The sequence below is a fragment of the Cyprinus carpio genome, chromosome B21, assembly GCF_018340385.1.
Source record: "Cyprinus carpio isolate SPL01 chromosome B21, ASM1834038v1, whole genome shotgun sequence".
Taxonomy (NCBI): Eukaryota; Metazoa; Chordata; class Actinopteri; order Cypriniformes; family Cyprinidae; genus Cyprinus; species Cyprinus carpio.
In genome coordinates, this window is record NC_056617.1 from 12,833,484 (window position 1) to 12,861,098 (window position 27,615).

At 36.3% G+C, this 27,615-nt stretch overlaps 2 protein-coding genes across 2 annotated transcripts in view; both read right to left on the bottom strand.

Moving 5' to 3' along the window:
- The window catches only part of LOC109064874 (protein NLRC5-like), a 203,928-nt gene extending 179,612 nt beyond the window's left edge, over positions 1–24,316 (bottom strand). The window contains exons 1-5 of the mRNA XM_042748361.1: positions 24,247–24,316; positions 12,887–13,060; positions 12,569–12,739; positions 10,667–10,837; positions 9,915–10,088 (exon numbers count right to left, since the gene is read on the bottom strand). Of these exons, the coding sequence (XP_042604295.1) occupies positions 9,915–10,088; positions 10,667–10,837; positions 12,569–12,739; positions 12,887–12,918 (548 nt within the window). The 5' untranslated portion in view covers positions 12,919–13,060; positions 24,247–24,316. The remainder of the gene's footprint in view (positions 1–9,914; positions 10,089–10,666; positions 10,838–12,568; positions 12,740–12,886; positions 13,061–24,246) is intronic.
- A 1,207-nt stretch (positions 24,317–25,523) lies between these two features.
- LOC109069046 (ribonuclease inhibitor-like) lies at positions 25,524–27,414 on the bottom strand. The gene is made up of 5 exons (XM_042748362.1): positions 27,361–27,414; positions 27,066–27,227; positions 26,703–26,876; positions 26,400–26,573; positions 25,524–25,671 (listed from the first exon to the last, which is right to left on the bottom strand). The coding sequence occupies exons 3-5, from the start codon at positions 26,756–26,758 to the stop codon at positions 25,524–25,526; spliced, it is 378 nt and encodes a 125-aa protein (XP_042604296.1). The 5' UTR covers positions 26,759–26,876; positions 27,066–27,227; positions 27,361–27,414.
- Between the last annotated feature and the right edge of the window lie 201 nt (positions 27,415–27,615).

Sequence of the window (27,615 nt, forward strand, 5' to 3'; positions counted from 1 at the left end):
TTATAGAACGGGTCATTTTGACCCGCAAGGGACACTTCTGTTAAAGGTTCGGGAGGGACGGGTGAGTTACGCATCTTTATTCAGTAACAGCTTTGTATAGGGAGCAAGTCTCACTATTACTTAGTTGCTTATTAGAATGCTTATAGTATATGTATAAAGCACATAATCTGCATTCTACATCCTTAATTTGACCTAATATCAAAATTGAACAACTACCTAACTAACTATAAATAAGCAGTAATTAAGAGTTTATTGAGACAAAAGTCATAGTTAGTAGTTAATAGTGAGAACTGGTTGAGAACTGGTAAAAAGTCAGAAAAGTTCCTCACCTCAATCTCTCCAGTTTACAGTGTGAATCCTTCAGAACTTCACATAAGCTCTTCAATCCTGTGTCTTTTATTTTATTCACACTGAGGTTCAGCTCTCTCAGTTGTGATAGGTTTGATTTCAGAGCTGAAGTCACATCAGAACATCCGTTATTTGTAATTTCACAGCCTTCTAGACTGCATTAGAAGAAATGAGAGAAACAAACTCTTCATTGTTTTATTCAAATAGCAAAACAATTTTTCCTGCAGGTGAATGTTCCTCACCCCAATCTCTCCAGTTTACAAAGTGAATCCTTCAGTATGTCACATAAAATCTTCAATCCTGTGTCTTTTATTTTATTCCCACCAAGGTCCAACTCTCTCAGGTGTGATGGGTTTAATTTCAGAGCTGAAGTCAAGATACGACACTGTTCCTCTGTAATACTGCATTCACACAGCCTGAAGACAGAAAGAGAAAGAACAATGACTCAGATCCATGATGACCATTTAAGATGTAGAGTAGGCATATAGTTTCCCATAGTTAAGAGGGATACTGACTGTAGTTTCTCCAGTTTGCATTGTGGGTTCTTCAGTAGATCACTGAGGTGGTTCACTCCAGAGTCTCCTAGTTTATTTCCACTCAGGTTAAGCTCTCTCAGGTTCGATGGGTTTGATTTCAGAGCTGAAGTCACAGCAGAACAACCTTTATCTGTCATACTGTTATTATTCAGCCTGCAGAGAAAGGAAAAAAAATAATGGATGGCAGTGACAGTCTTCATTCAAACCAGTTAAGCATCAAACACTTATATTTTAAAGATATGATACACGTAAAGTGTAAAACAATGTGAAATACTCACAAGAGTGCATTGAGTGTATAGTGTTTATCCTGCAGTAGAGCAGTGATCTGCTTCACGTTTGAGTTTCCTAGTTTACGCTCACTGAGATTCAGCTCTCTCAGGACTAATGGGTTTGTTTTCAGGAGATTAGTCAGATACTGACGTGCTTTTTCTGCAGCTGGACTCAAAAACCTGTAGAAAAGATGAAGAGTATGATTCAATTCAGTTGAAAGTGATGTGACATACAGCCAAGTATGGTGACTCCAGTGCTATTGCCCGGCCGGAGACTTTAACCCACAACCTTGGGGTTAGGAGTCAAACTCTCTAACCACTAGGCCATGACTTCCCTAAGTTCATTTCAAAATAGCACTGACCAACAATTAACTCTGGTTCTGTCATTTACTGTTACAAATGTGCACTACAAATGCCCGACTGTGCAGGACCTGTAGCATTTCAATAAAAAAATTGCATTTATATAATTTTTGTTTTGTATAATTTCATCATGTCTCACCTCAGTGTCCTTCAGTTGACAGTTTGGATCATGGTGTCTGAAAATAAGGCTGCTTCACTCCTGATTGTCCAGTATCATTTCCTGTGAGATCCAGCTCTCTCAGGTGTGAAGGGGTTGATCTCATAGCTGAAGCCATGCTTTATAACCTCTTCAGTGATACTGCCGTCTGAAATTCTAGAAAAGGAATGAAAATTAAATTCAACGTGATTTAATAGCTATTCTAGAATTTAACTTTAAACAACTTAAACCCGAAAATGATTTACAATTTTGTAAAGTGAAAACTAATAGCCAAATACATCTCAGGCCGGTAAGACCTTTAAAATATTAGACATCAACTCAGTTGAGAATCTCCACTGAATCTTACAGTTACTAAAGTGTCTACAACTCTATACAGTTCAGGCAAAAAGGTTGTACCCTTGATAAATAATGAAACGAAACCGCTCACAATAAATCTGCACTGTTATTCTTTTGATCTTTTTATTTTAAACAGACAAAAAATCTAACTTTTCATTGTGAATAGAATACAAAGGGATTTTATTATGAAGTGAATTTTTTCTCATATACATTGTCAACAATTAATGGCAGGCATCCATTGGTGTGAATACTAAGTGCAGAACCCCCATTTGTGCGCCAAATAACAGCTATGAGTCTTGGATCACTCCTGACAATAGTCAGAGACCATTCGGTTCCTTGAGACAGAATCATGTGCATGTAGGAACATGCCAACGCTGGTAAAATGATGCTACCCCTCCTCGTTCGCTGATCTCGCTCCCCACTATGCTCGGCTCAAGAGAATCTGATAATAATAAGCTTTGTAGAAATATCCATTAATGTGGATAATTAGTCGCAGAAAGTTATATCTGATTCTGGCTGGGCACTAGAACAGACTAAAATATCATCTATGGGTAGTTAATATCATATATGGCAGCTGCTTTGTTTTCATTAAGTCAAATAGCAATAGATGCTATTGAACACCTAAGAAAGATAGCATATGTTCTTAGCGCTTTGATGCTATTTACATTACAGTGCAAATACGCATGAAGTGCTATTAACACTAAGAGCAAGCGAGCAGATTAGGGGAAGGCAGAAAGAAGTCTCCTGCCATGCTTCACTAATGCTAGCTAGGATGTTATGTTAGCGTTTTTTTAACAATATCTGAGAAAATCGATCTTATACCTACGATGTAAGGTCCACTCACGTGCCCTTTGACTGGGAGTGTTTCTTTGAAAAGGTTAACTTTGACTGACTAAAACAGAATTGCCGAAACTTTAACAACACAAGGCGGAAAGCACAAAAAAAAAAAAAAACCTCAAAGACCGAAAACCCCATCTGACAGGATTAGCTCTGGAGTGACGCAACATCTACAAGAAAGCCTACAATGTCCGTTCCAGGGAAACTCAACTGTGTCTATGTAGTCAAGAGATGTATATATATTTCCAATTCAGCAGACAATCTTGTTTTTAGCCTACGTGAACTGGGCCAAAATAATAAAAATCAAACAAATTACAATTAAACATTCATATTATTGATATGGTGCCGAGTGAAAGTGTCAGTATCCTGTAATGGGCCAATCAGGGTTAGTTTAAAAGTAAAAAAAGTGAAAAAGGTGAAAATCGACGTAACCTACAGCCAAGTATGGTACCCAGACTCGGTAATTCCGTCGCTCGGCGGGGTGTTGACAACCCATCCAAAGTGCAACAGCACAGCCAGTGAACACACACACACCGGGTGCACCCCCCCCGATAAGTGGCCAGCCATGTATGCAGCGGCGCCCAGGGGAGCAGGTGGGGGTTCCGGTGGTATTTCTCAAGGGACCTCAGGTCATGTTTGAGGTGGAGAGAGCGCTGTACATTCACGCCCCCCCCTAAAATTCCTGCCGGCCCCGAGACTCACTCACCAACCCGTGGGTTGCAGTCCACTCTCTGACCGTTAGGCCACGACTTCCCCCTCCGTACAGGAGGTATATTACATGCATACAGGAGCAATCCACTACTGCGGAGATGAGTCAGTGTCCCACAAACTGTACCCATTCTTAAACACCTACAACAAATATAGCATATAGGAAGCATCCATATTATATAGATGTTTATATGCAGTAAAGTTATTATAAATATTCAACAAAGTCAGCAAAAATGGATCAAATTTTGACTGAAGGTTATATCATTCCGTGGCCTTAATGTAATTTTTCAGAGACGATAAAGGACCTTTCTGTTAAAGGTTGGGAATTAAGATTAAGTTGGGAGGAGAATTCAGTAATACCTCTGTAAAGGGAGCAAGTCTACAGAGACAATTAAAATAGTTACTTATTAGAATGCTTATTTATGTATAAGAAGCAAACATAATCTGCATTCTAGATCCAAAAATTGACCTAATATCAAACAATGTATAACAACTACAAATTAATAACATATAAATAATCAGTAATTAAGAGTTGTTTGAGACAAAAGTCATACGTTACATTAACATAAGCAAACTGGTTGCATAAACAACAAAAAGTCAGCAAAAGTTCCTCACTACCATACATTTCTAGTTTACCATGTAAGGACCTTGAGAGCACTTCACATAGCTGCTCATCAACTCCTGTGTCTTTTATTTTATTCTCATCCTGAGGTTCAGCTCTCTCGCAGTTGTGATAGGTTTGATTTCCTCAGAGCAGTCTCAGAGAACATGGTCAGTGTCTGTCTCCCTCCCTCCCAAGACTTCTACAGAACCCATCTAAGAAGCATGAGAGAATCTGCACTCTTCATTGTTTTAGTTCAAATACTCCATCAACAACTCTTCTTCAGTGCTGCCATCAGGGAGGGAGCTGAATGTTTCCTCACCCCATCTCCAGCCAGACTGAAGTGAATCCTTCAGTCATGGCTGTCAGGAAGCTTCAATCCTGTGTCTTTTATTTTGTTGATACACAAGGTCCAACTCTCTCCCCATGTATGGGTTTAACTCTGAAACCTAGAAGTCAAGATACAGACAAGGTTCCTCTGCATTACTGCATTCACACAATTTGAAGACAGAAATAGAATATGAACAATTTGTTCAGATTTATAGAAATAAGATGTTTGTAGACATATAGTTTTCCCATAGTTAAGAGGGATACTGACATGGTTAGTATTCTCCAGTTTGTATTGTGGGTTTTTCAGTACTTAGATCACTGAGGTGGTTCAACCAGAGTCTCCTAGTTTATTTCCACTCAGGTCTGTAAGCTCTCTCTCAGGTTACATGGGTTTTGATTTCAGAGCTGAAGTCACAGTAAAGAACAACCATTATCTGTCATACTGTTATTATGCAGCCTGCAGAGAAACACAAAAAAAAATAATGGATTACAGATTTGAAAGATGTTCATTCAAACCATTAATTGAATTACCAGAAATGAGGGAGTATTTTAAAAGATGTGTGATATGTAAAGTAGAAAAACAATGTGAAATACCTAAAAAGAAAATGCATTGAGTGTATAGTGTTTATCCCACAGTAGATTTTTTTTCTACTTCAATTGAGTTTTCATTAGTTTACAAATTTTGATGATTCAGCTCTCTCAGGACTAATGGGTGATTAATTCAGGACATTAGTCAGATACTGACGTGCTTTATCTGCAGCTGGACTCAAAAACCTGTAGAAAAGATGAAGAGTATGATTCAATTCAGTTGAAAGTGATGTGACATACAGCCAAGTATGGTGACTCAGTCGTATTTAAATTGGGGGCTATTGCGATGCACCCAATACTTTCATGCACAACCTTGTTAGTAAAGCCGTCAAACTCTAATCAGCACTAAATCTCATGACACATCCTAAGTTCATTTCACAATAGCACTGACCAACAATTAGCTCTTGCTCACTGACATTTACTGTTGCAAATATTACTGCTAATATGATCGTAGTTTTGCAGGACCTGTAGCATTTCAAACAAAACTCTGCATGTATATAATTTTGTTTTTGTATAATTTCAGCACGCATGTCTGATGTCAGTGTCTTCAGTTGACAGTTTGGATCCTGTAGGTAAAAAGATTGCAAGCCTGTCAGTGAACAATGGCTCAGTGTATCAAATGCTGCTGAGATGCTGAAAGCTTGCATGTGAGGTGTGAAGGGGTTTGATTACAGAGCTGAAGGCTTTAGCTTTATAACCTTATTAGCATGCGATACTGCAGTCTGAAAGTCTAGAATTGAAAAGTATAATAATAATTTATTTACTGATTAATCAGATACCTGCAGAACTAGATGAGTCCCTGCTAATTTAAATCATGAGTCACTTTTTTCTTCTTGAAGCACTGTACCAAAATTTATTCAACCAAACTGGCTGAAGTTTATGGCTAGCAATACAAAAAAAAAAAATAGGCTCTTTACAACATCAACTCTATACAGTCACTTTCAATGAATTTAATTATCCAGATTACAAATCTAAGTGTAAAAGCTGTTTTATTTGAATGATCCACAACATACAAGCAACAGAACTGCTGAAAAAGAAAATCCAGACTTAAGGCCCATTGAAATGCTGAGGTCAAGACCTGTGAAATTTGACATTATTTTGCAGTACATTTACAATTATAAACCTAAATTGGTCTCTGATTTTGTCTATGATTTCCATTAACTGTTGGCAAGTCAAAAATCATGGACTAAAATAGTGTAGAGGAAAAGTGGCATAAGTTTAAGTTTAAATAGTCAAAGTTCCTTTGACATTCTAAAGTGATTGTTAAAAACTAAAATTTCTTGATGTCTTTTATAACAAGGTGCATTTTTATACATAATTTACACCTTATTAATAAAAAAAAAATATGTAAAGTTACATTTAAATAATACATTGTTATTGTAAAGAATATCAAAAAATATCACTTGTAACACTTAATTTTTAGTTGAACTAAATTCTGTGTCTATCTCACAACTTACCTCAGTATCTCTAATTTACATTTTACACTCTCCAGTCCAGTACAGAGCACCTTCACTCCTGAATCCTGAAGATTATTATTGTTCATGTTCAGCTCTTTCAGACTGGTATCTGATCCAAGAACAGCGGCCAGAGCTGAACAGCTTCTGTCTGTTAAGTTACATTTATTTAACCTACGTGGAAAATGAATCATATCACTTAATTAGACTGAATGCATGCTACTAATATTAAATCTTTATTTTTACATGAAATATATAAACATAGAGGGTGCAATGTGTAATACACTGATATTCAGTTTCTGTATATATGTATTTTGGATTAATTGGCAGATTTTACAAATCAGATTGAACATAAACGTTATAACAAAAAAGCCTGCTTAAATATTTATGGAATATTATATTGCATTACTTAAGGTTCACAGCTTTACAGTAATAACATTTATACATTTTGTTGTACATTTGAAAAAGACTGAATGTTTAAAATACTGAAATATATTATACAATATAACTGAAAATTGCGTAATATAGTAAATATGTGAAACAAAAGAATGTTATTATTAAAATAAAAACTGGTTCACTGAACTCTACTGAGGTTCTCCAGTGTGTAGTTTTTATTTTCTAATCCGTCCAGGAGTTTCTTCACTCCTGAATCCTGCAGATTATTGTCACTCATGTCAAGTTCTTTCAGACTGGAATTTGATTTCAGGACTGTAGCGAGAGCTGAACAGCTTTTCTCTGTTAGACCACACTTTACGAGACTCAAAAAGAGATAATCAGAAGAGGGAGAATTTACAAACATACATACTTGATACCAAATATTCAGTAAGTACTGAGAATTATTATGAGTTTGGATTCTGTAGGGTCTACTTTATTTAAGATACTTAAAATATAACTGAAAATTTAAAACCATACTCACTGAATTATGTCTAATTTACAGTGTTTATCCTGAAGTAGAGCAGTGATCTGATTCACTTGTTTGTCTCCTAGTTGATGTTCACTCAGATTCAGCTCTCTCAGGAGTAATGGGTTTGTACCCACAATTCCAGTCACATACTTACAGGCTTCCCTCTGCAGCAGGACCCAAAAACCTTGAGACAGTAAGGCACATTGATATCACCTGCCATATTTTGATCTATTTTCAAAAGCTTGTGAAAGGGCCTTTAATCATTTCAATGCTTTTATAAATATCTTTTAAATGTTTTTAATTCTTTTCTAGCTAAATATTTTTTAATTTCTGCATTTTGTTATTTTTATAAACCACTCACCCCTCTAGTGTTGTTTTCAGTGAATTCCACCATCCCTTTTGTAAATCACTGAGCTGCTTCACTCCTGATTGTCCAGGATCATTTCCTGTGAGATCCAGCTCTATCAGGTGTGAAGGGTTTGATTTCAGAGCTGAAGCCAGAGCTTTATAACCTTCTTCTGTAATGCTGCAGTCTGAAAGCCTACCACAAAAAAAATCAATAAATACAATTTGCATTCCAGCTCCCAAAATAATTACTGCACAATAGCCTGAAACATAAAGTGACTTCAATTACACAAAATCCCTATCTTATAAAATATATAGATAAACATATACAGGTTAATCACTTATTTAGCACTTATTACCATAGCCTTGTTCAGACTGTCACAGTCCAAATATGATTTTTTCTGCATATCCAAGTGGAATGTGATCATACTAAGCAAGTGTGAACGGCATTTTGTGTAGTTTTTTTTTTTTTTTACTTATGTCACTTTCTTTAGCGCATACGTAAATTGTAAACATCGCCAGACGTTGTTTTGTAGAAAGTATGCTGAATGTCTTTGCAGAAACAAACATTCCCACAGCATGAAATAGCATAGAAATGGCATAGAAAATAAAACTGCAGATATTCCAGAAAAACAAAAGAGGCCATGAAAAACACACATCAGTTCTGAACAGTTGCAATACACAGCACAGACAGCTTCAATCCTTCAGATCTGATTTTAACAAACACTCAGATTTGGGCTAACACGTGAACAAAGCTTATATGAAACCGATTAAGTATATTTAATCAGTCAGCAATAGTCTGTGATTTTTTTACATCTGTGTGGTTTTGTTTTTTCAAATTTCATTGTAATCCAGTGTTGTTATAGTTCTGATTGTCTTACTTTTTATTAGAATTATATTAAAAAATAAATAGATAAAATATGGGGGGAAAGGGTAATTTTTTATTTCCAATTTGGTAGGTGAACATTTTCAATATAAAATAATGCTGTGGAGTTGAGTGTAGCTGATGGTGAAATGTACTCACTTGAGTATCTTCAGCTGAGATTTCTTCAATCCCTCACAGATCTCTTTGACTCCTGAGTCCAGCATATGACTGTTGTTCAGGTTCATCTCTTTCAGAATGGTTTTGGAGGAGAGAACAGTAGCTAGGACTGAACAGCTTTTCACTGTCAGCTTACAATTATTCAGCCTGAACACAAAAACAGCATTTATTTATTAATCAGCTCATATTCAACACTCTTCATATCTGCTCACACATGTGACCCTCTAGCACTTCAGATGCAGTTGCAGATCCAACATCAAATACTGCATTACCAAAATAGCTCCCCAAGAACTACTGAATTCATTCAGTGCTGTAAGACAGGAGGGGGCTAACAAAATTGATTACTGCATTAAAACCTTCAATCTGTACGCCTAGATCTCATTTCTTCTAAAAGCAGGGGGTAACCAAACTCGGTCCTGGAGGGCTGGTGTCCTGCAGAGTTAGCTCCCACTTGTCTAAACATACCTGCCTGGAAGTTTTCTAGTATGCCTAGTAAGATCATAATTTGCTGGTTCAGGTGTGTTTAATTAGGGTTGGAGCTAAACTCTGCAGAACAGTGGCCCTCAAGGACAGAATTTGGGCACCCCTGCTCTAAATTAAACAGAATAGAAAATAATGCATGGACAAGCATTAAGATGGTTCAGATCTTATTGGCCTGACTATTACCATATTGTTTGTGACAATAAGGAACAGTCAGACAACTACAGATAACAACTAACACTAATATGGAGTCCTGCAAAGATGTGTGTATGGTCCAATTCTACTTTCATTGGAATTACTTTAGATTGTTATGCTGATGATACTCAGCTCTATATTTCCTCTAGACCAGATAACATTTCTAGATTACACAAATTAATGAATGTATTAAAGAGATTAAGGTTGGGTCGCATTGACAAGTAAGCATCTTTAATCTAGATTAAATCTTGGTTTATCTGATAATTCAGCACCAAACTTTAAACATTGTTTAAAAATAAGCAAGGGTTTCCACCTTTTTTTACTTTACATTTATGTTTCACCCACAAAGACTTTGCAGGGCTATACTAAATATAATTTCACCTTAAAAAAATAAGTTTTAATGTCTGAAATCATGTTGACTTACTTTATTTTCTCCACTTTGCTGTGAGAGTCCATCAAAAGAGCAGAGAGTTTCTCCCCACCCAGAACTCCTAATTCAATTCTGCTCAGATCCAGTTCTTTCAGTAGTAATGGATTTTTACCCAGAAATGTAGTGAGATAGTCACACGCTTCCTCTGCAGCAGGACTTTTCAAAAACCTACCAAAAGTAGAATAGAAATTTAGATTAGAAAATCTTGTTGAAACTAAATATCTTTTGCAATTCCCAACCTTCTTGAGGGTGCAGTGGTTAAAGTCATAGTTACGTAATTGCCTCAAATTACACTGAAGAAAAAATATATTATACCAATAAGATATTTGTGACCCTGGAACACAAAATTTTTGATTAGTAATATGTATTGCTAAGAATTCATTTGGACAACTTCAAAGCCAATTTTCTCAGTATTTTGATTTTTTTATTTTTTTTTTGCACCCTCAGATTCCAGATTGTTAGATAGTTGTATCTCAGCCCAATATTGTCTGATCCTACTAAATATTCTACTTATTTATTCAGCTTTCAGATGATGTATAAATCTCAATTTAAAAAAAAAAAAATACACTTAAGACTGCTTTTGTGGTCCAGGGTCACATTTTGTCATTTGTTGAAGTGATTTATGATGTTTTGTTATTTTTTAATCATTCTAATTCTGCACTGGCCCATTTTGTGTGCTCTACATTTGTTGCACACACTTGACATCATATCTGTGGCTTATTTGAACATTTGAAAGCATTTCTCACCTGATGTTCTTTAATTTATACTGCTCATTCTTTAGGAAATCTAGGATCTGCTGCACTCCTGATTGTCCAGGATCATTTCCTGTGAGATCCAGCTCTATCAGATATGAGTTTGATCTCAGAGCTGAGGTCAATGTTTCATAACTTTCTCCACTGATACTGCAGTCTGAAAGTCTGTATAAGGAGGAAAAAGGCTTGTGACAAAAAGTACTCCATGTTCTACACCAAATAAAATGTACAGTGAAATATCATTATTTAAACAATTAAAAAAAAATCTATTTAGATAAATGTTGCCATATAAAGTGACAAACACACCTTTTTAATTATCGTCATAAATCCCACCTCATATAAATGCAATAAATGCCAGTAAATATCATCTGAATTTCTAAATATTCTATGCAAATTTTAAAGCTAATGATGAAAGTAATAATTTTCTTAACTGAATTTAAAATGCAATTTCAGCCTTCATGCTTTTTTTTAAGTTAACCTAATCAAATAGACTTTCACCAATGTATATTAACATTCAGAAATGCACATTAATGAAAATACAACCTTAGTTTCTCCAATCTAAATTGTGGATTGTTCAACAGATGACAGATCTTCTCAATTTCTGAGTTTCCTAATTTATTTCTACTCAGATCCAGCTCTTTTAGGTTTGAAGGATTTAAATTAAATGCTGAAGTCAGAGCAACACAACCTTCTGCTGTAATACTGTTATTATTCAGCCTGCAGAGAAAAAAATAAGACTTAAAAGAAAATTATTCAGTTTTATCTTAAAACCTTTAAATGAACAGCAATAAGAGTCTTAATACAAACAAGTTAGTGAAAATCAATCTTATATTTTATTAATATAGAAAATGTATGTAAGTATATTTAATGAGTATGAAACCATGAAAAATACTCACGTCAGTGTGTTGATTTTACAGTGTTTATCCTGCAGTAGAGCAGCGATCTGATTCACTCGTGTGTCTCCTAGTTCACATTTACTCAGATTCAGTTCTCTCAGGAGTAACGGGTTTTTTCCCACAATTCTAGTCACATACTGACAGGCTTTATCTGCATCAGAACCCAAAAACCTGCAGAATTCAGTTGAAGCATGGTTTAATTCAGTTCTCACCTTTATAATGTATAATGGAAAAAACAAATGATATCACATAAAACCCCTGCAGTCAGTTTTTTTTTAATCTTGAAATCACTGTTAACTCTGATGCAACAACAGGATGCATTACTGAAATTATTCTATAAATAATTAGCCTGTATATGATTTGTGTATTATTACACAATTGTGTATTATTTATTTCAGCCTGTATTATTTCATCACATCTCACCTCAGCTTTAGTTGACAGTTTGGATCCTGTAGTAAATCACTGAGGTGCTTCACTCCTGATTGTCCAGGATCATTTCCTGTGAGATCCAGCTCTATCAGGTGTGAAGGGTTTGAACTCAGAGCTGAAGCAAGAGCCTTATAACCTTCTTCAGTGATACTGCAGTCTGAGAGTCTAGAATAGAATTAAAAATGTATTAAAAAAATTCTAACAGAAATCCATGACTGTCTTTTACAAGACCATTTAATATGATTGGCATCAACTCACCTGAGTTTCTCCAGTTTACAGTTCTCTTTCAGTCCATCAGAGACCAGCATCACTCCTGAATCCCGAAGATTATTATTGCTCAGGTCAAGATCCTTCAGACGGCTGGAGTCTGAACTGAGAACTGAAGCAAGTGCTGAAAAGCTTTCCTCTGTTAGTGCACAGTTATTGAGCCTGGAAATAATAAAAATACATTAAAGAAGATACTTGGCAAGTACCTTTAATCATGCTTCTTTTACATAGAATTTTGAACATCAAATGTATAAAACTGTGATTGCTGTGGTGTTGAGTGTAGCTGCTGGCAAAATGTACTCACTTGAGTATCTTCAGCTCACACACAGGATTCTTCAGTCCCTCACAGATCTCTTTGACTCCTGAGTCCAGCAGACAGCTGTTGTTCAGGTTCATCTCTTTCAGGGTGGTTTTGGAGGAGAGAACAGTAGCTAGAACCCGACAGTTTTTCTCTGTCAGCTCACAATTATTCAGCCTAAACAGAAAAACAGCATAATTTATTATTCAGCACATATTCAACACACATCAGATCAACATGTCTTCATATCTGATCACACATGTGACTGACAGTCTTTTATAATGAATAAACAGAAGTGAGAATGTATGTATCATGTTCACTCACTTCATTGTTTCCATTTTGCTATGAGAGTCCATCAAAAGAGCAGAGAGTTTCTCTCCATCCAGATCTCCTAATTTATCTTCACTCAGATCCAGTTCTTTCAGTAATAATGGACTTTTACCCAGAACTCCAGTGAGATACTCACATGCTTCTTGTGCAATAGGGCTTTTCAAAAACCTAAAGGAAGTAGAAGAGAATTTTAGATTAGATAGTTTTGCTTAAATTATATTTCATTTGCAGCTCCCATCTACCTTGAAGACAGTGTTGCAGAAAAGGTTATTTTCGTAAACTAAAACTAAAACTAAGACAAAAATGATTGATGAAAAAATTATTTTGTGAACTGAATAAAATAAATATGACAAAATAATTGAAAAACTAAAATGAAACAAAACTAACAAAGGTTTTTGAAAAATGAACTGAAAATAATTATCAAAAATAAATATTTGTTTTCTTAATCATTATGTTCTCACCCCTTGGTGGAAAAATATATGAGCTGTGTGGCGGTTTAGGGATATATCTGTAAAAGACGCATCGCGCACATAAAATTTATAACAATATTTTCAGTATTTCCCAGAGGGCTGGCTTCAAGTATAACTTGTTTATAATAAATTGTGTAAGTAATGGTGCTCCATTTAACATTATCCAGAGAAACAACTGTTAATGATAAATCCCCTGTGATGTTTGTACTGGCTACTGTATACTGGCCACCAGGGCACCATACAGACTTTATTAAAGAATTTGCTGATTTTATATCCGAGTTAGTGCTGGTTGCAGATAAAATATTAATAATTGGTGATTTTAATATCCATGTTGATAATGAAAAAGATTCATTGGGGTCCAGCATTCTTAAACATTTTGAACTCTATGGGGGGTTAGACAACACGTGTCAGGTCCTACTCATTGTCTAAATCCTACTCTAGATTTAATACTTTCACATGGAATTGATGCTGATGGTGTTGAAATTATGCAGCGATGATATCTCAGATCATTATCTAGTCTTGTGCAAACTTCATATAGCTAATACTGTAAATTCTATTCCTTGTTACAAGTATGGGAGGACCATCACTTCTACCACAAAAGACTGCTTTGTAATTAATCTTTCTGATTTATCTCAATTACTTAGCACAGCCAATACCTCAGAACAACTTGATGTAGTACCAGAAACTATGGACTCTCTCTTTTCTAGCATTTTAGATATGGTTGCTCCTTTACGCTTAACGAAGATTAAGGAAAACAGTCTGACACTGTGGTTTAATGATCACACTCGCACCCTAAAGAGAGCAGCATGGAAAATGGAGCGCAGCTGAAGGAAAACAAAACTAGAGGTATTTTGTTTTGCTTGGCGGGAAAGTACCCTATACTATAGAAAAGCATTAAAAACTACTAGACCTGATTACTTTTTGTCTCTTTTAGAAGAAAACAAACATAACCCCAGGTATTTATTCAATACAGTGGCTAAATTAACAAAAAATAAAGCATCAACAGGTGTTGACATTTCTCACCAGCACAACAGTAATAACTTTATGAACTACTTCCAAGATTAGATACCATTAGAGATAAAAATGTAACCATGCAGCCTTCAGCTACAGTATCACATTAGACCCTATTCCATCTAAGCTCCTAAAAGAGGCGCTTCCAGAAGTCAAAGATCCTCTTCTGACTATTATAAATTCATATTGTCATTAGGATATGTCCCCAAAACCTTCAAACTGGCTGTTATTAGGCCTCTAATAAAAAAAACCCCACAACCTGGTCTTGAATCTCCCTTTTCTGTTCAAGATATTAGAAAAGGTAGTATCGTTACAATTATGATTGAGTTTATGGTTATTAAGTGCCGGCCGTTCTATCTACCGAGGAAATATACAGCCATACTGCTCATTGCTGTATACATTCCTCCGAACAACAACAGCAACAGGAACGATGCACTAAATGAACTGTACCAGCACATCAGTGAGCAGCAGACAGCCCACCCTGATGCTTTTCTCATCATAGCTGGGGATTTCAACCATGCAGACTTAAAGAGTGTGTTTTCAACAACACTGTCTGGGCCAACCAGAAGCCGTGGATGACAGGGGATGTCTACAGACTCCTGAAGACACGGAACGCTGCCTTCAGAGCTGGAGATGAGGTGGGCCTGAGGACAGCTAGGGCCAACCTGTCCCGTGGCATCAGACAGGCTAAGAGACAGTACTCCAGGAGGATAGTCCATTGTTTCAGTGACAGCAGAGACACTGGAGCCTGTGGCAGGAGATACAGACCATTACAGACTACAAGCCCCCACCGCGGACCTTCTTCGCTCGCTTTGAGAAACAAAACTGTACCACTGCACAGAAGACTCCACCTCCTCCCGGTGACCAGGTGATGACGGTGACCCCAGACAGCGTGAGGAGATCCTTCAGCAGGATCAATGCACACAAAGCTCCGGGTCCTGACAACATCCCTGGGTGTGTACTGAGAGACTGTGCAGTGGAACTCACTGATTTCTTCACAGACATTTTCAACATCTCAATTAGTCATGCTGTTGTTCCCACATGCTTCAAAGCTACCACCATCATTCCTGTCCCGAAGAAGCAATCTCCATCCTGCTTCAATGACTACTGTTCTGTTGCACTTAATCCCATCCTCATGAAGTGCTTTGAACGGCTAGTCATGCACCATATCAAGTCTGCCCTCCCCCCCTCCCTGGACCCCTTCCAGTTTGCATATAGGTCCAACCGCTCGACCGATGATGCCATCGCAACTGCCCTCCACTCAGCACTCACACATACAGACCAAAAGGACTCATACGTCAGAATGCTGTTCATAGACTTCAGTTCAGCATTCAACACAATTATACCTCAACAGCTCATTTACAAACTGGTCCAGCTGGGGCTCACGCTGTTCTCAGCTGTGCAACTGGCTGTTGGACTTTCTGACTGGAAGACCTCCAGGCAGTACAGGTCAGCAGCAACACATCCAGAACCATCAAACTGAACACTGGGGCCCCCCAGGGATGTGTGCTGAGCCCCCCTCCTCTTCACTCTGCTGACCCTCACGACTGCACACCGTCCACACACAACTCCAACCTCTTTATTAAGTTCGCGGGATGACCGCGACTGCGGTGGGTCTCATTAGCAACAGTGAGAAGATCATTGGTGTCTCTCTCCCCTCCCTCCGCCTGACCGGGTGGTGCAGTGACAACAATCTCAGCTGAGAAGATCATTGGTGTCTCTCTCCCCTCCCTCATTTATGATGAGGGCTTTGCAAGTGAGACGGGTTCTGTAAATGACTTTATGAACTACTTTACTTCTTAAATCGATACCATTAGAGATAAAATTGTAACCATGCAGCCGTCAGCTACAGTATCACATCAGACAGTGCACTATAGACCCCCTGAGGAACAGTTCCACTCATTCTCTACTATAGGAGAGGAATAATTGTATCAACTTGTTAAATCATCTAAACCAACAACATGTATGTTAGGACCCTATTCCATCTAAACTCACAAAAGAGGTGCTTCCAGAAGTCATAGATCCTCTTCTGACTATTATTAGTTCCTCATTGGTGATAGGATATGTCCCCAAAACCTTCAAACTGGCTTGTTATTAAAGCCTCTCATCAAAAAACACAACTTGGACTCCCAAAGAACTAGTTAATTATAGACCCAGATCACCGAATCTCCTTTCGGTCCAAGATACTTCAGAAAGGTAGTATTTCAATAATTATATTCCTTCTTAGAGAAAAATGGCATCTGTGAATATTTCCAGGCAGGATTTAGACCGTATCATAGTACTGAGACTGCTCTCCTCAGAGTTAAACTGAACTGAGCTGAATGATGACATCACTGAATTCACCGATGAACTGCCTTTAACCGTCATTTCTGCATTATTGACACACTGTTTTCTCCTCCTAATTAATGCTGTTCAAGCTGCTAACTGACGTCATTTTTTTTTTTGTTTAAAGCGCTATATAAATAAAGGTGACTTGACTGGACTTGACCAGACACTTTGTGCAGCATTGGTCTGCTCACTACCTCATTCAGCATAGAACTGACGTCATTCTACTACCTCTTCAGTCAGTTAAATAAAAGAACTGCTCTCTGAGCCCTTTGTCACTTTAATTAGACTGAATAAGCTTTTTTTTGCACTACAATCTTTTTATCTGCACTGTTTGTTCACCTCACTGGTTTGCTATGTGCCTTGCGCTGCTTTATTTAACTTTATTTTTATTTTTATTATTTTTTTACATGCCCTTATTTGTATAGTGTATTTTATATTTTATATTTTATCTGTATCTATCTGTATTGTTAGGCTCTACTGTTAGTGTTATCTGTATGCACCATGGGTCTGAGAGTACCGCAATTTCAATTCCCTGTAAGTATGTACTGTACATGTGGAAGGATTGACAATGAAGACTTGACTTGACTATATTCTTTCTTAGGGAAAGAATGGTATTTGTGAGGATTTCCAGTCAGGATTTAGACCGTATCATAGTACTGAGACTGCTCTCATTAGAGTTACAAATGACCTGTTCTTATCATCTGATCGTGGTTGTATTTCTCTATAAGTGCTATTGGATCTTAGTGCTGCGTTTGACACTATTGACCACAACATTCTTTTGAATAGACTAGAAAACTTTGATGGCATTAATGGAAGTGCAATAGCATGCTTCAAATCGTACTTATATGACCACCATCAATTCGTAGCAGTGAATGAAGAGATGATATCTACCCTTGGGTATACTCAGCTCAATATTTCTTTGTGCTCCAGCAAAACATATCAGTTTGAAAAGTTAATGGAATTGATATAAAAAACTGGATGACAAGTAATTTCTTACTGCTAAATTCTGAAAAAAAAAACAGAGGTGTTAATTATAGGACCTAAAAACTCTGTATGGAATAACCTAGAACACTGGCTATTTGATTGCAATCTTTCCTTTGAAAGCCACGTTTCTAGCATTTGTAAAACTGCATTTTTCCATCTCAAAAATCTAAATTATGACATATGCTCAATGTTTAATGCAGAAATGTTAATTCACACCTCAAGGTTAGATTATTGTAATGCTTTATTGGGTGGTTGTTCTGCACGCTTAATAAACAAACTCCAGCTGGTCCAAAATGCAGCAGATAAAGTAATACTAGAACCAGGAAGTATGACCATATTAGCCCAGTTCTGTCAACACTGCACTGGTTCCCTATTAAACATTTTATAGATTTTAAAATCTTACTTATTACTTATAAAGCCCTGAATGATTTAGCACCTCAGTATTTGAACAAGCTCTTATTGCATTATAGTTCTCCACATCCGCTGTGTTCTCAAAACTCTGGCAATTTGATAATACCTAGAATATCAAAATCAGCTGCGGGCGGCAGATCCTTTTCCAATTTAGCACCCAAACTGTGGAATAACCTACATTGCAAATTTCAGTTAAATGGAAATATTGTCTTCGAGGCAGACATACTTTTATCAGTTTAAACCCAGATTAAAGACCCATCTCTCTTTAACCTTGCTTACACATAACACACTAAAACATTTCTAATATTCAAATCCATTACGAAGATTTTCAGGGTTGCATTAATTAGGCATAACCGAACCGGAAATACTTCCATATAACACTCCTAAGTACTTGCCACATTATTAAAGAACGGCATCTTCAGTGCTAAACTTATATGGTCATTTTTCAAATCCACCATATCGGCCAGCCCGCGGAGATCTACGATATTAATGGATATTATCGTGCATGGGTGGATCAACAGAGAGACTCTTTGTTCTTGGCCAGCAGCATAACTCATTTGGTGTATTAAACCGCCATTGGTGCGCCATAGGGCCTAAGGGAATCACCCAAATTAATCTAAAAAATATACTTTTAAACATACTAACGTTAAATATAAAAATACTGCATTTAAAAAACAGCTTGTTCATATATAGTCGGATCTAACTGTCAGCATCAGCTACTCCCTGTGATTAAATTGCCGCGAGACTAAGTGCCAACTAAGTTATCAGTCTAAATGTTCTGCAAAGTAAATCAATGGTGAAAATCACAGTAGATTTCATTTCCCCAATAGTTTAACACTCATTTGTTTGACATAAACAAACTTAAGTATAAAGTATTCAAAAACAGGTAAGTTCACATATTTGGAGCAAGTTCCACCTGAACCCATTACCACAGCCCCGGATCCATTCCCCATGATGAGCACGATGCACCACCACAGACACAAGAATGAGATGCATTCTGAATATAAACGTGCACAAACCCCGTATTAGTGAGGGCTCGCTTAAAATATATTGAACATATGGCCGCCCAGGATTACTTGTTAACCTGTTAACCCGCGACCTAGACGCTGACGCATCGAACCGCCTTTTTGTTTGCACGCGGTCAATGCTTACAAATAGATTAAATGAAACGGGACAAAAATTAATTCTTTACAACCATATATATCATTCATAAAGGGTCTAAACCTCCAGCGTTGTAATAAAGGATGGTAATTCCTTTGTTTATGTCTAATTTCTTCGGGGACAGTATTGTTCTTTTAGTCCAATGAAGCAATACCGTTGTAATAAAGGATGGTAATTCCTTTGTTTATGTCTCATTTCTTCGGGGACAGTATTGTTTTAGTATCCGTTATCGAATAACCTACACAAAAAAAAACTGTCTTGGTAGTAAAAAAACAGCATGATTTTGTAGCATACAGTGTCACAAACAGAATGAGACCATCCACTAAAAAAAAAAGTCAAAGATAAACAGAATATTGTTTATTTGAATCCTGGTGCTCTCTCGTGATGCACGCTGTGACACACCTGTCATCTGATGAGGGCGTAACTTAGCAATCAGCTTTTTGCACAAATAATTCTTTATTTTTTTCTTCAACATTTTTCATATATGTGTGTTTTTTGGGGAATGCGGCTGTATCTGCATGATTACCATCTCTATGACTGATAATCAGTGTGTGATAGACAGCTATCAGTGTGAATGCGGTCTGTCTGAATAGAATGTGATTACTGACTATATGGCATATCTGTATGATTACCACCTGTATTAAGGCCATCAGCATGTGATCACCGACTGTTTGAGTGTCTATCAGTGTAAATGCTGTATTTATAGCAATCTCAGGATGTACTGTAATTGGCATACATGGTTAATTCTTTCTTTTTTTCTTATTTCTTATTATTACTCAAATTATTCTTATTGCATTTTTCTATTGCTCAAATAAATCACTTATAAGAAGTCTAAGATTCTGTCTATTGTTTTATAATTGAAAAAATATGCAGTGGTATGTTTAATGACTAAAATAGTTTGTAGAACCCTTCAATACATTTGGTAAATATTTTCCCTCAAATGGCGGAGGGGGACTAGACAGTCTCAGAAAAAATGTTGCAGGAATCTAATTTTTCATGGTATCTTCTTCAGATTTGAAATAGAAACTCATGAGACATGTGACTTTCAACCCATTACTTTTCTGGATTGCTCCAGGACTGATTTCATGTATTTTTATATGAAATTTAAAAAAAAATCAGTGTGGTAGAATTTTTTTCAAGGCACTTCAGTGTCTATAACTTTATCTTTTTGAGCATTATCAACTCTGGATGATGGACAGTAAAGCCCAAAGGGTCTTCTTTCCAAAGTCACCAAAATTGTGTGTGTAGCACACTGAAGTCAGGAACTATTACAATTTTAAGTTAGGTAGGTCATTTTCAGCTGTGACTCCCATAAAGGGGGGTGTTGTGATATATATTTTTCTAAATGTAACTTTGCTGTTTTTTCACTTTATTAGTATAGGACAGTGCAGAAGTGACAGGAAGTGAAGTCGGAGAGAGAGGGGAGGGGCAGGATCGGGAAAGGTCCACAAGCCGGGATTCGAAATCTGGACGCCCACAGCTCAATGGCACTCCATTAAACTTCACCTAAATGACCCATGTTAAAATGCCCAACTTCACAGCAGAAATAAATGTTTATAGCCTGGTTAAAAAAGTGCTTTTTGTCTATATGGCTAATTTTGCCTTTCATGACAACTGTGTGTGTGTGTGTGCCTTAAAGTTCTGCATAATTAAGGGCGTGGCCACTTGAGTGACCGGTGGATTGCCTGTTTGTTGAGCTAGGTGGGCGTGGTTTCCATTACCAGGCTCCTCAGCTCCACCCATGTACTGCCTCATTGCCCATTTTTGACTATCCTAGAGTAACGCACGTGACGCGCTGCCAAGATGGTGACAGACGACTTTGCCCACTTTGGGTTTCAAAAATGCTCTTCAGAAACCTACGGGTGATGTCACAGGCACTACATCCATGTTTTTATACAGTCTATGGTGTGAACATAGTGGTCAATCAAAAGACCCTCTGGCCAATGGTGAGCATAAAACTGTGTGAGGTCCCCACATAGATTAAAGTCTTTGTGAACTGTCAACACCTAACAAACATTTCCTTCTCTTTATTTATTCCTTCCCTTTCTAGCTTGTACTAGATTTTACCGTGTCCATTAAACCCCTAACAAAGTTTTGCCGGATCATTCAAAATTGCGTTCGCACTGATGCTGACACACAGAAAGAGCAGTGACCATGTTTGGTTAAAAAACAGCTTCACAAACAGTCTTTTCAACTACACAGTATTATTTCTGTCATACAGTCATTCATATTATCACAGAAATACTGGGATGAAAGTTTATAATTCAGATATAAACATTGATGTCTATGGTAGTGCAACCAAAATAGAGCAAATCCGCATTTGAAAGTAACTGCCACATAATATTTGTGTTGATTGTATTGTTTCGTCACTAGGTGGTGAACGGTGACTTAAAAATTTATAATTGAATGAATCATTTATTCAGGAAAATCGTTCAAAAACGCTGATTCATCCAGTAGGTTTATGAGTGAGTCGTTAAATCATTGATTCAAACAACTTTTTCATAATTTTAATATTAAATTGGAGTATTAAATATACTATATTTTAAATACATATACACTACCAGTCAATGTTTTTTTTTTTTAATAAGTCTCACCTGCTCACCAAGCCTGCATTTATTTGATCTTAAGTACAGCAAAAACAGTAAAATTGTGAAATATTTTTACTATTTAAAATAACTTTATATTTGAATATATTTTAAAATGTAATTTATTCCTGTGATTTTAAAGCAACATTTATCTGATATAGAAATCTTTTGTAACATTATAAGTGTCTATATCATCACTTTTGATAAATTTAAAGGATCCTAGCTAAATAAAAGGATACATTTTAAGAACCCCCCAAAAAAAAAAAAAAACTGACTTCAAGCTTTTGAATAGTAGAGTGTATAATGTTACAAAAGCTTTTTATTTCAGATGAATGCTGATCTTTCTATTCATCAAAGAATCCTGAAAAAAATTACCCAAGTGTTTTAAATATTATAATAATAATAACAATAAAAACGTTTCTTAGGGTGCTTTCACACTAGCACTTTTGGTGCGCACCCGGGTTCGATTGAGATCAGATTTCGGTTTGTTTGGATGATGTGAACGCTGTCTTCCGAACTCGGTGTGCACCCGTGAACCGTACTAACCTTGAGAGTCCACTGCACTAAAGGGTGGGGTCTGGGGTAGCAGTTCATGTAAACTCCAGTACGGTTTGCTGCTGATGTGAACGCAATAGTACCAAATTGCGGAACTGAACTGCTATTAATGATGTATTATTTGATAAAGAATGCATGTTTGTGTGTTTCGCTCACTTTCCTGACAAGCATGACTGACACGCTGCAAACAGAGAGCTGTATATCTAATTTCTGTTGGCCTTCAGCATTCTTTAGAGCATTTGCGATACATTAAGTAAGACAGGCGTAAAGTGGCGTTATGTGCAGAAGCTTTGTAAACGAGCAGGCGGTTCAAAATGCATTTGCAGCCAGCTTCTCCTCGCGTCGTCATGACTAAGCAGCGGGGTAAACAGCTGCTGCCTTGATGGCCCATAAGCCTTGAATTATGTATTGGGACCCAATTAAAATAATATGAACACGGTCAAGCGGGGGCAGGGCAGGGGAGAAGCGAACATAAAAAAATTTACCCAAGTGTAAGCGAACCTGAAAAAATTTACCCAAGTGTTTTAAATATAATAATAATAATAATAATAATAATAATAATAATAAATGTCTCTGGGGGAAGTCGTGGCCTAGTGGTTAGAGAGTTTGACTCCTAACCCTAGGGTTGTGGGTTCAAGTCTCGATCTGGCAATACCACGACTTAGGTGCCCTTGAGAAGGCACCGAACCCCCACTGCTCCTGAGCACCCTTGGCATAAATGGCTGCCCACTGCTCTGGGGGTGTGTTCACAGTGTTATTGTATGTGTTCATTGCTGTGTGTGTGCACTTTGGATGGGTTAAATGCAGAGCAAGAATTCTGAGTATGGGTCACCATACTTGGCTGTATGTCACGTCACTTTGTCACTTTGTAAAGAGCAAGTATATTAGAATGATTTCTGAAGTATCATGTGACTCTGAAGACTGGAGTAATGATGCTAAAAATTCAGCTTTTATCACTTATCACAATTTTAAAATATATTTAAATAGAAAGTAGTTATTTTAAATAGTAAAAATGGTTCACAGTATAACTGCTTTTGCTGTATTTTGTATCAAATAAATGCAGGCTTGGTGAGCAGAAGAGAATTATTTAAAAAAACATTAAAAATCTTACTGTTCAAAATATTTTGACTGGTAGTGTATATTAAAATGTTTAATAATTCATTCAAATTAATCAAACACTTTTAAATAGACTGCAGCAATAATATTTTGTGACAAATTATTTTGTTTAATTCAGAATCGTGGGAGAATCGTGATCTCTATTTGAGACAAAAAAACTTGTGATTCTCAATTTATCCAGAATCATGCAGCTCTAGTTACAATATCATGATTATGGTTAAATAAGAAAAGACATCTAACCATCATAACCAAATTAGGCTACATTTATTGTCATATTCAATATCTCGATACACATCATTAAATATGACATTAAGTACAAATTTTTTTAGATTTATTTAGTAAAAAGGCTTGACTGCTTCATTTTAGCGTAGCTATATTTGTATAATTTTACCATTTAATCAATCTTAGCATGTGTTAATTTTGTGTTGCTAGACGTTTGCCTCACTAAGGCTAAATAATGATCTGTTAATACTGCTAAACTTTAATTAAAACTGAAACTAAAACTGAAAATAAACTATATAAAAACTAAATAAAAATGTATTTAGTTTAAAATAAAAAAAATAATTAAAACTAACAACATTAATGAAACTAATAAAAACTAAACTGAATTTTACAGCAAATTTGAAAACGATATTAAAATAAAACTAATTTAAAAATGCAAAACTATAATAACCTTGGTTGCAGACAATCCATAATTAGACTGTCATTTTAGTATTATGTCATCAGGTCTCACCTCAGTATTAGTTTACAGTTTGGATCCTTTTGTACATCAAGAAGCTCTTTCACTCCTGATTGTCCAGGATCATTTCATTTCATATCCAGATCCATCACTATCAAATGTTAATGATCTCATCACATAAATCAAACAAGAGCTTTGTAACCTTCTTCTGTAATGCTGCAGTCTGACAATCTATGAAAAAACAACACTGTTTAGACTTTGTTGGAAAACAACTTATCAAGTACCAGCCTTATAAATAACTTCTGACAAACTACTAATTGAAACTACATGAACTTAATCACATTTACATATTTAAAAATCAGTTTCAGTATTTAGTACAATATAAAAAAAATATAGATACATGTACAGATTGTTAGACTGTGTTGAAAATAAAAAAAAACAGAAATTTAAGCATCCGTGGTCTTGATTTTTCAGTTAATCTAATCAAATGGACATTTCCAAATGTGTATTAACATGCTGAGGTGTACTGTAGACAAATGAAAATACACACTTCAGTTTCTTTAATCTGCATTGTGCATTTTTCAACAGAGGACAGATCTTCTTTGTTCCTGAGTTTTCTAGTTTATTTCCACCAATACACACCCCTTCAAGTTTTAAAGAATTGAGAATTAAATGCTGATGTCAGAGCAGCACAACCTTCTGCTGTAATGCTGTTATTATTCAGCCTGCAGAGACAGAAAACAAAGACGGGAAACATTATTCAGTTAATTTCAACCAAAACACAACTACAAATCAGAAGAATGAATAAATCTATATGATGGCTCAACTAACCTTAGCTGTCAAGTACTTTAAAGAACAACAATGACTGTATTTTAACAGACTATAAAATATCTACAGATTGTTTGCATATAAAACAAAGTAAAATACTCACATCAGTGTGTTGAGTTTACAGTGTTTATCCTGCAGTAGAGCAGTGATCTGATTCACTCGTGTGTCTCCTAGTTCACATCCACTCAGATTCAGCTCTCTCAGGAGTAACGGGTTTTTACCCACAATTCCAGTCACATACTGACAGGCTTTAACTGCATCAGGACCCAAAAACCTGCAGAAGAGAAGATAAAACAAGTTAAATTCAATTCACTACTAAACTTATAAAAGAAATAGCTTTTGCGGCTAAGTGCCTGTTATCATTTCATCATGCTTTTATGCAATATATTGCAATAATGTTTTGATATTTCTGTTTTTAGCCATCTTGTATAATTTGCAGGAATTAATATGTTATTTTATAAACCGTGTGAGATCCAGCTCTATCAGGTGTAAAGGGTTTGATCTTAAAGCTGAAGCCAGAGCAGCTGCTCCACCCCTGATTGTCCAGGATCATTTCCTGTGAGATCCAGCTCTATCAGGTGTAAAGGGTTTGATCTTAAAGCTGAAGCCAGAGCTTTATAACCTTCCTCTGTGATACTGCAGTTTGACATTCTAGAGGAAGACAAAAACAACCAAATATATTAACTAATCATTGAATAATATCAAAGTTTAATTACCAGGTGTCGGTTGCATGAAAGTCCTATTTTGTCTTAAGGGTATCCCTGAGGGGGAAAAAATCCCTGAGGCAAGGGATTTCATTAAGAGTGTTGCAACAAACTTCTTAACTGTCACTCTTACTTGTTTAAGTGTTTCACCGTAGTTTCTGGCAACATACGGCAATGGGCACTATGGCTACTCTAGTTACTACACCTCACAATAAACAGAACTCAACAAGACAACACAAGTTGTACAAATATATTTCTGTTATGGAGAATACCAAGAGCACAGAAAACATAAAACTGGACAGTGGTGAGACGAAGGATTACTTATGGCAAATCCGATACTCTCTAAATAATTGTGTAATGATCATTACAATTGTACATATTTCAATAATTAAATATTTGGCTTGGTACTTCCTCCTCTTCAGTTAACATAAAATCAGCCACTGCATTTAAGATGACATAAGGGAGCTTTTGGTCTCTTAAATTTATTAAGGTGAAATGGTTGACTTTGTAGCAACACTTGAGGGAACACTTAAATAATAAAGGAGAATACTTAATGACAGCCTTAAGGTTCCTTAAGTTGACCCTTAGGATTCTTAATTGCAATCCAAGTTTCACTAAGGTTACCCTTAGTCTTCTAACTAAGGGATTTCTTAGCTCAAGGGCTTTCATGCATACCTGAGTATCTTTAGTGTGCATTGTGAATTTCCCAGAAGAGTGGAGATTTCTGTTACTCCAGGGTCTCTTAGTTGATTCTCACTCAGATCCATCTCTTTCAGGTTTGAGGGGTTTGAATTAAATGCTGCAGTGAGAGCAGCACAACCTTCTTTTGAAATACAGATACAATTAAACCTGTGGAACAGAGAACAGAAAAGAGAAAACAGTCTTAGCTATGCACACAACTTTTATTCACTAATGAGATTTTCATAAATCCCTTGTTTTGTAGCACTAGCCATTTGTTCTATGTTTAGATTTACTTACTTAAGCTTTTCCAGTCTACATTGTTTGTTCTTAAACAGAGTCGAGAAGATCTTCATTCCTGAGTCTCTGAGTTTAGTCCCAGTCAAATCCAGCTCTTTCAAATTTGAAGGGTTTGAATTTAAAGCCTTAGCCAGAACACTACAATCTTCATCTTTGATAGAGCTGTTATTCAGACTGAATAAAGAGAAAAGATTTAGACCCTACTTTTAATATTACATGTATTATACATGACAATGGATGATGATAATATTATAAAAGCAACATAAGGTAATTCAATCATCAAATAAAAAAATAAAAACAAAAAAACACTCAGCAACAGTTTCTATATTAACTAAAATGTAACATCATAGTGGTAAAACTTACACCAGTATGTTCAGTTTACAGTGTTTATCCTGCAATAGAGGAGCGAGCAGCTTTAAGTTTAGTTTATGTTTACTCAGATTCAGCTCTCTCAGAAGTAATGGGTTTTCATCCACAACTCTAGCCACATACTGACATGCTTCATATGCAGCAGGACCCAAAAATCTGCAGATGAGAAGGTGAAGCAAATTAAATTTGATTGAAAAAAACTTGGTGTAAGCAGAATGTGTTCTAAATAATATTTCTGTAATTTATTCATTTGCATTTTATATATTTTTATTAGTTCATCACATCTCACCTCAACAGTGTCTTTAGTTGACAGTTTGGATCATGTTGTAAATCAATGAGCTGCTTCACTCCTGATTGTCCAGGATCATTTCCTGTGAGATCCAGCTTTATCAGGTGTGAAGGGTTTGATCTCAGAGCTGAAGCCAGAGCTGTATAACCTTCTTCAGTGATACTGCAGTCTGAGAGTCTAAATCAGGAATGAAAATAGTCCATTGTGATAATTAATCCATTAGTCTAGAAATGTACTGAACAATAAATGTTAATT

Coding starts and splice junctions, on each gene's coding strand:
- LOC109069046 (XM_042748362.1), bottom strand. CDS start 26,758: ATGAAGATCTTCTCGACTCTGTTTAAGAACAAACAATGTAGACTGGAA. Junction 26,574..26,702: donor TGTAGACTGGAAAAGCTTAA/GTAAGTAAATCT, acceptor TCTGTTCCACAG/GTTTAATTGTATCTGTATTT. Junction 25,672..26,399: donor TGCACACTAAAGATACTCAG/GTATGCATGAAA, acceptor GTCTTCCTCTAG/AATGTCAAACTGCAGTATCA.